Genomic DNA, 7686 nt, shown 5'->3' on the forward strand with positions numbered 1-7686 from the left:
GAGAAAATTGGATAAAACTTAAAAATAAAGCTGAATATCCTTCTCGTGGGAAGGGAATGCTGCATGTTCATTTAAAAGAGGAATGGAATTCTGACAATTTTCTGCTGTGTGTTAACCTGCATTGTTTTGCTTTGTATGCACGAAATCCTAAGTCTTGACATATAAGCAGTATGCTCATATTTCTAATTCTGCTTACAGATCTTTTCCTTAACCTTATCGTTCATTGCAGAGTAACTGGGAAGTGGTAATACCACAAAATTTCCCACTGGTCACTTTATAAGTGACATTGATTATCTTAATTCACTAATTTCAAGTGCTAGACATAAAAATGGTTTAAAATTTTTCTTAGTTTTTTTTTGCGCTGTATGACATAATTTTTAAAGAGGCACAGACTAGGAGTGTCTATTACTATTCTGGGAAAGACCAGATTGAAGCAAAGAGTTCCAACTTCAATGTTGATTTGACTGTACACAAATCCAATTCTCTCAAAATATATTTTGTTCAGTTTTCAAAGACAGCATTACAAACTACTGAATAAGCCAATTTTAAAATGAATAAATGAATATTCTGTTCACCCTTTTCAAATATTGTCAATGAAATGAAAATAATAAGCAATATTTTCAATTACCATCCTCCCAGACCGCAAAACACATCACAACAGACCTACTAAAAAAAAAACTTTGCCTTGAAATGCTATTGTTCGTAATGCTGAGCAAAGCTTCAGTCTAGTATTCCAAATTGCATTTGGTTTTTACTTACAGGATAGATGAACAAAGCAATCAAATTCCAGTTCAGACAGTAGTCCTTGAAAATCAGTCTCGGACCTTAGAGAATATGAAAGCACAATACCTTGCCGTAAATGGTATTCGTAAAGTATCTTGTGTGGTAAGTTCTTTCAAAAAACTAGTACATCTATTTCAACCTGACTTTCTGTAGCCTTAAAGGCTTGGTATGTTTTTCCCTGCAGCCTGATCCAGCCCTACAATCTTTTGAAATGTGCTTTCTTCCGATTCAAGGCATTTGCATTTTTCTGATTTTAATCCTGGCACGAATACTGGCTGTGCCTTCATGTGCCGAGGACCAAAGCTCTGGAATTCTCTCTCTAAACCTCTGTGGGTGTCTCCCTCTCGCCTCCTTTAGAACTAAATAAATTGATTAAGCTTTTTGTTATCTGCCCTTGTATCTCGTGTGACCTAGTGTCAAATTTTGTTTGATACCATTGCATCAAGGATCCCTAGCAAAACTATTCCCAGCAGGAAAATCAAGGACAAAATTCTCTGGAGTCATTCCTAGTGCAAAGAATAATGGTTGTAGTTGTTGGAGGTCAGTTATCTAAGTTCCAGGACATCACTGCACAAGTTCCTCAGGCTAGTGTCTAAGGCCCATACATATTTATCTGCCTCATCAGTGACCTTTCTTCCATCATAGGGTCAGAATTGGGGACGTTCACTGATGATTGCACAATGTGCAGTACTATTCACAACTCCTTGGTTACAGAAACAGTCCATGTCCAAATGCAGCAAGACATTGACAATAGCCAGGTTTAGGCTGACAAGTGACAAGTAACATTTATGTCACTCACTGTCAGGTAATGACCATCACCAAAAAGAGAAAACCACCCTTTGACAATCAGTGGCATTAACATGAACATTATCAACATTCTGAGGGCTGACTGGAAACTGAACTGGACAAGCCATTTAAATACCGTGACCATAGATGCAGGTCAGAATCTAGAAAGCCGAAGGCGAATAATATTCCTGCTGATTCCCCAAAGCCTACCACCAGCTGCAAGACAAAAGTCAAGGATGTGACAGAATACACCTCACTTTCCTGAGTGCACTTCTAATGGCATTTGATGCATAACACCATTCAGGACAAAGCAACCCACAAGATTGGCACCTCATAGAGTCATAAAGATCTGCAGCACAGAAACAGGCCATTTGGCCTATCATGGCTGTGCCAGTCAAAAACAACCACCTAAAAATTCTAACGCCATTTTCCAGCACTTGGCCCATATACCTGTATGCCTTGGTATCGCAAGTACACACCCAAATACTACTAAAATGTTATGAGGGTTTCTGCCGCTACCAGACTTACAGGCAATGAGTTCTGCATTCCCACCATCCTCTGGATGAAACCAATCTCCTCAACTTTCTGCCCCTTACTGTAGTTCTATGGCCTGGTCAATGATCCCTCTACCAAAGGTAAAAGTTTCTCCTGTCTGCCATATCTATTCCCCTTATAATTTTATACATCCCAATCATGTCCCCTCTCCACATCCTCTGCTGTAAGGAAAAAAATCTTAAGTCTATCCAATCTTTTTGCAGAACTAAAACTCTCCAATCCAGACAACGTCTTGGCAAATCGCCTCTGCACCCTCCAGCTTGACCACATCCCTTCTATGAGGTGGTTTCCAGAACTTCACACAATACTCTACCTGTGTCCAAACTAATGTTTTATACAGTTCCAACATAACCTCCCTGCTCTTATTCTCTACACCTTAACTAATAAAGACAAGTATACCATGTGTCTCCTTAACCACTGTACACCTGTCCTGAGACCTTAAGGGACTGGTTTACATGTTCACCAATGTCCCTCTGATCCTTGGTGCTTCCTGGGGTCCTATTGTTCATTATGTATTCCCTTGCCTTGTTTGTCCTGCCCAAACATCACCTCACATTTATCCTGCTTGAATTCCATTTGCCTCTGATCAGCCCATTTGACCAACCCATTGATGTCTAAAGCTATCATCTTCACTACTTAGCACCCCACCAATTTTTGTATCAGCTGTGAATTTACTGATCATCGCTCCTACATTTGTCTGAATCATTTATAGAAATCACAAACAGAAAGGTCCCAACACTGACATCTGTGGGACCTCACTGAGCACAGACTTCTAGTCAGAAAAACGACCTTCAGCCATCACTCTCTGCTTCCTACACTCAGCCAATTGTGGATCCAATTTGCCAAATTTTATTTGATCCTGTTGGTTCTTACCTTTGCTGTCAGTCTCCCTTGCCGCACCTTATCAAAAGACTTGAGTTCCAAGTGGACTGCATCAAAAACATTGCCCCAATCTATGCATCTGGTCACCTCTTTGAAAAATTCAATCCAGTTGGTCAGACATGACCCTTTAACAAAACCATGCTGAATGTTTTGATTAATCCCTCCCTCTCTGAAAGCAGATAACTGTTTCTCAGAATTGCTTTCAGTAGTTTCCCACCACTGAGTTTGGATAGATAGGCCTGTAATTTCCTGGTTTATTCCTTGCTGCCATCTTGAATAACAAATTGACTGTCCTCCAGTCCTCGGGCACTTCTGTGGCCAGAGAGGAATTGAACATTTTTGCAAGCACTCCCTGCTACTTGCCGTCTTGCCTCACTCAACAACTACAGATATGTTTCATCTGGTTCTGGAGATTTATCTATTTTTAAGCCTGCTATACCACTCAGAACCTCCTCTTTGTCCATGCTAATTTCTTTAATTATGTCACAGACCTTCTCCTTGATTTCTGTATCCATATTGTCCCTCTCACTGAACACTGACTCAAAGTATTCATAGACCCTGCCTACATCCTCTGGCTCCATGCACAAATTACTGCTATGGTATTTCGTGGGCTCCACTCTTTCCCTCATTACCCTTTTATCTTTAGTGTACCTGTAAATAATTTCGGATTTTCCTTTAGTTTACCTGCCAGTATCCTTTTGGCTCTTCTAATCTCCTTTTTAAGTTTCGTCTTGCGCATTCTATACTCCTGTAGGTCTTCTTTTTTTTTAAACTCTTAATCTCCCATAGGTGTCCCTTTTCTCTTAATTAATATGATGTATATCACTTGATATCCAGGGTTCATAGAATTTGATGATCCAATCCTTAATCTGTATTGGAACATGTTGGACCTGTCCTCTCCCTATTTTGTTCTTGAATGCATCCCACATTCCTGATACGGATTTACCTGAAAGTATCTGCTCTCTGTCCACTCTGGCCAAATCACATCTTATTAAAATCAGCCTTCCTCCAATTGAGGAATTTGATTTCAGGCCCATCCTTGGTCTTTCCATAACAATCTTGAATCTAACAGAGTTATGATCTCAATCTGCAAAATGCTCTTCTACTGATACTTCAACCACTTGCCCAGCTTCGTTATCTAAAATTAAGTGCAGGACTACACTCCCTCCCTTGTAGGGCCTTCCATCACCTCGACCATTCACTTTCTGTATCGCTGATGCACAGTGACAGTAATATGTATCAGTTACAAGATGCACAGCAGCAATTCACCACAGCTCTTTCAACTGTACCTTTCAAACCTGTGACCTCTATCACCTAGAAGGACGCAGGCAACAGATGCATGGGAACACACCACCTGCAAGGTTCCCTCCAAGTCGCACACCATTTTAACCTGGAACTATTGGCTATTCCTTCACTGTCACTGCACCAATATTATTAAGGGTGTACCTGCCCCTCCTTGGCTCAGTATGCAGCTGACCACCACCACTTTCTCCACCAGTTTGAGGTGATAGGTATTAGGGATATGTACTAAATGTTGGCTTAGCCAGCAGCATCCACAATCGTGAACAAATAAAAAAGAACTTGTCAAATGGCCAACTCACTTTCTGCAGCAGGAAGGTAAAGTGATAAATTCAGTGTCAAATCAGATGTAGAAAGAGAAATATAAAACTAGAAATAAAGATGGGATAAAGAGAGAATAAAAGATAAAGCAAAAACAAGAAAATCCATTTAATATTAGACAACTTCGAAATCCACCTGAAAAATTCACAATTTGAAGTAAAATCCCACATTGGGTAATAGTTAATATATCAGACAAGAGGTTGGTAATAATTAACAATTATCATACCATTAAAAGTGTACTTACAGCTACTAGTTACTATTTTCAAATATTAGTAGTGCATTAAGTTCACATCGAGCATTTAGATGTCATGAAGTAGCTGTTTTCAATACATTTCAGTGATAAGGGACACAATGAAATGTTGTTTTCACAAAGCTCCCAGAGCAGCTTTGAATATACACAGCTTGCCTGTATATCATTTGGTATATCATTTACTGTTATTTTGGCAGCAAATTCTTACTTATCAGGAACCTGGACTGACATTTCTATTTTTTTGCTGCCTAACCTCACATTGTGCCAGTTCTATTATGTACCTAAATATTTATTGAAAATAAAAGCATTTGGATAAAGCCTCATCAGTTTTTTTGATTTTCTAAACTAGGTGCATTAACATATTTTAACATAATTCCACAGCTCAGTTCAAACTTGCGACATGTACGTGTTTTTGAAATGGATGTAGAAGATGATGGGGAGGTGGATGAAGAGGAGGAGGAGGAGGAGCCAGAGTCTCAAAATGTTGGTGAGACTAAAGAAGAGATGAAAGAGACTGTGAATGTGCAAGATGATTCTGATGTCAATGCTGTAGCCAGCATTGAGAAGCCTGTACTGCTTGAGGATGATGCTTCCAGCCTGGAATCCATACCTGGAACCTGGAGTTAGTTTGTGATATGTAAACTGCAGTCATGAAACAGGATTTCCTAGTACTAGTCTAGTTTATTTTTGTGGAGAGTAAGTACCTATTGGCAGCGTTTTGCGCTCCCAAGTCAACTGCAACAGTAACTGCATGGTAAATCTCTCTTAAAAACTAAACAAAGGTTTCATTCACTTAGCTTTAGTGAAGTTGTCGACACACATTGGAAATTATACTGAATCTGTAATGGCTGGTGCAATTTGCTGTGAATGCTATTTGTACAAATTACATTACATTGCATGTGCTGTGAAAATCAGAACAATGTTTGAAAACATTAGCACACTAGCTAACAATAGACTCGACCCTCTAGTCTTATTTGAATACACTCCCACTGATAAGTTTGCACAAATTGAGCCCTTGTTTCTACAGGATGTAAAACCAGCCCAAACTCTCAACTGTTCATTTAAGAGGCCAAAGTATGAGAATGGGAACTTAATATATTGCAATGAGATGACAGAGGGCACTGCTGAGGTTTGGGGTGAAGCACACTAGGAATGCTTTCATATGTATGCTCATTGTAATGAGATTGTAAGCCTGCTGTTTGTGAATTCGTTGACAACTTCACTAAAACTAAATGAATGAAACCTTTGTTCAGTTTTCAGAGACATTTACCATGCAGTTACTATTGCAGTTGACTTGGGAGTGCAAAACACTGACATTGGGTACTTACACTCCACTAATATCTTAAGCTGAACAAACGCAACTACGTATAAGCGGGAAGTTCTGATTAATTTTTCTGTTGCTGAGATTTTGATATATTATTTACATTATTTTCTGTGTGATAGTGTAAAATCTTTAATTAAAATAGAATGTAAAAACAGTTAACTTTGCCTTGAATTATGTTGCCTTGTGCATGATTTAATAGAACTTTGTACGTTACTGGAAGTATTTGTAACATTATTACACTTTGAGAAGTAATTTATTCTGAGTAGTAGCAATATTCTCAGGATTTTACCTAATTTACTTCAGTTTGTTCATATTTAATTGAAAATGCTTTTCAAATGAAAGCTTGTCTCATCCTGAATACAATTTTATTTTATCTTTTGTCATATCAAATGAGTTGATCTTGGATGTTGACTGCTTCATTGCTAAAATTCAGGACTGACATCATATCTTTAAGTTCTACATATCTTTAAATGTGTGAATGCATGTAAAGCTGGGTTTTATGCTAAAGAGCAAGCACATGATTTTGAATTTGTACGAGACTCGCCACAATTGGAATTGGTGTGTCGATCTGGGCATCCTATTAAAAGGATATTAGAGACATTAGAATCAAGAATGTACACTTTCCTAAAATTCACCAAACATGGGAAGTACAGATTTTTTAAAAATGTTTCAAAAAATGGAAAAGTTGAAGAATTATATGTTTGATATGAAAAAAGATTGCATCTATTGATGCTCTACATGAGAGAGATTTCCAGGAGACATTTGACAGATGCCTTTATCAAAGGTTGTTGTGGAAAATAAAAGCTCATGGTGTACTTGCTAATATATTAGCATGGGTAGAAGATTGTTTGGCAGGCAGAAAGCAAAAAGTAAGAATAAATGAGACTCTTGTCTGATTTGCAGGTTAAGGAAAGATGTTAGGTGATTGAAGGCAGTTCAGAGATGGTTCACCAGGATGATCCCTGGTATGGAGGCATTGTCTTATGAGCAAAGGTTAAACAAGTTGGTATTCTACTCATTGGACTTTGGAAGAATGGAAAGTGATCTCATTGATACACAGAGGATTCTTAAGGGGCTTGAGAGGGTAAATGCTAAGAGGATGTTTCCTCTTGTGGGAAAAACTAGAACCAGGGCATGGTCTCAGAGTAAAGGAGTGCCGATTTAAGACTGAGATGAGGAGGAATTTCTTCTCTGAGGAACAAAATCAAAGTTGCTGGAAAAGCTCAGCAGGTCTGACAGCATCTGTGAAGGAAAAAACAGAGTTAATGTTTCGGGTGCGGTGACCCTTCCTCAAAACCGGTTGAGAGTCTTTGGAACTCCTTGCCACAGAGAGCTGTGGGGGCAGAGTCCTTGTGTATATTTAAGGCTGAGATGGATTATTGATCAGATGGGAATAAAGCAGGAAAGTGGACATGAGGAATGTCGGATCAGCCATGATCTAATTGAGTGGTGGAGCAGGCTCAAGGGGGCCAATGGCCTACTCCTG

At 38.9% G+C, this 7686-nt stretch overlaps 1 protein-coding gene across 1 annotated transcript; it reads left to right on the plus strand.

The window, feature by feature from the left end:
* The first annotated feature begins 762 nt into the window (after positions 1 to 762).
* Positions 763 to 6578, plus strand: LOC125483696 (anaphase-promoting complex subunit 4-like). The gene is made up of 2 exons (XM_048600003.1): positions 763 to 885; positions 5258 to 6578. Exons 1-2 carry the CDS (start codon positions 835 to 837, stop codon positions 5501 to 5503), a joined length of 297 nt encoding a protein of 98 aa, XP_048455960.1. The 5' UTR covers positions 763 to 834; the 3' UTR covers positions 5504 to 6578.
* The last annotated feature ends 1108 nt before the right edge of the window (positions 6579 to 7686 follow it).

This window comes from Rhincodon typus, chromosome 1, assembly GCF_021869965.1.
Source record: "Rhincodon typus isolate 14 chromosome 1, sRhiTyp1.1, whole genome shotgun sequence".
Taxonomy (NCBI): Eukaryota; Metazoa; Chordata; class Chondrichthyes; order Orectolobiformes; family Rhincodontidae; genus Rhincodon; species Rhincodon typus.

Excerpts from the sequence above, each read along its gene's own strand:
- LOC125483696 (XM_048600003.1), top strand. The coding sequence starts at position 835 with ATGAAAGCACAATACCTTGCCGTAAATGGTATTCGTAAAGTATCTTGT. Across the intron at positions 886-5,257 it reads TTCGTAAAGTATCTTGTGTG|CTCAGTTCAAACTTGCGACA; the intron begins GTAAGTTCTTTC and ends ATAATTCCACAG.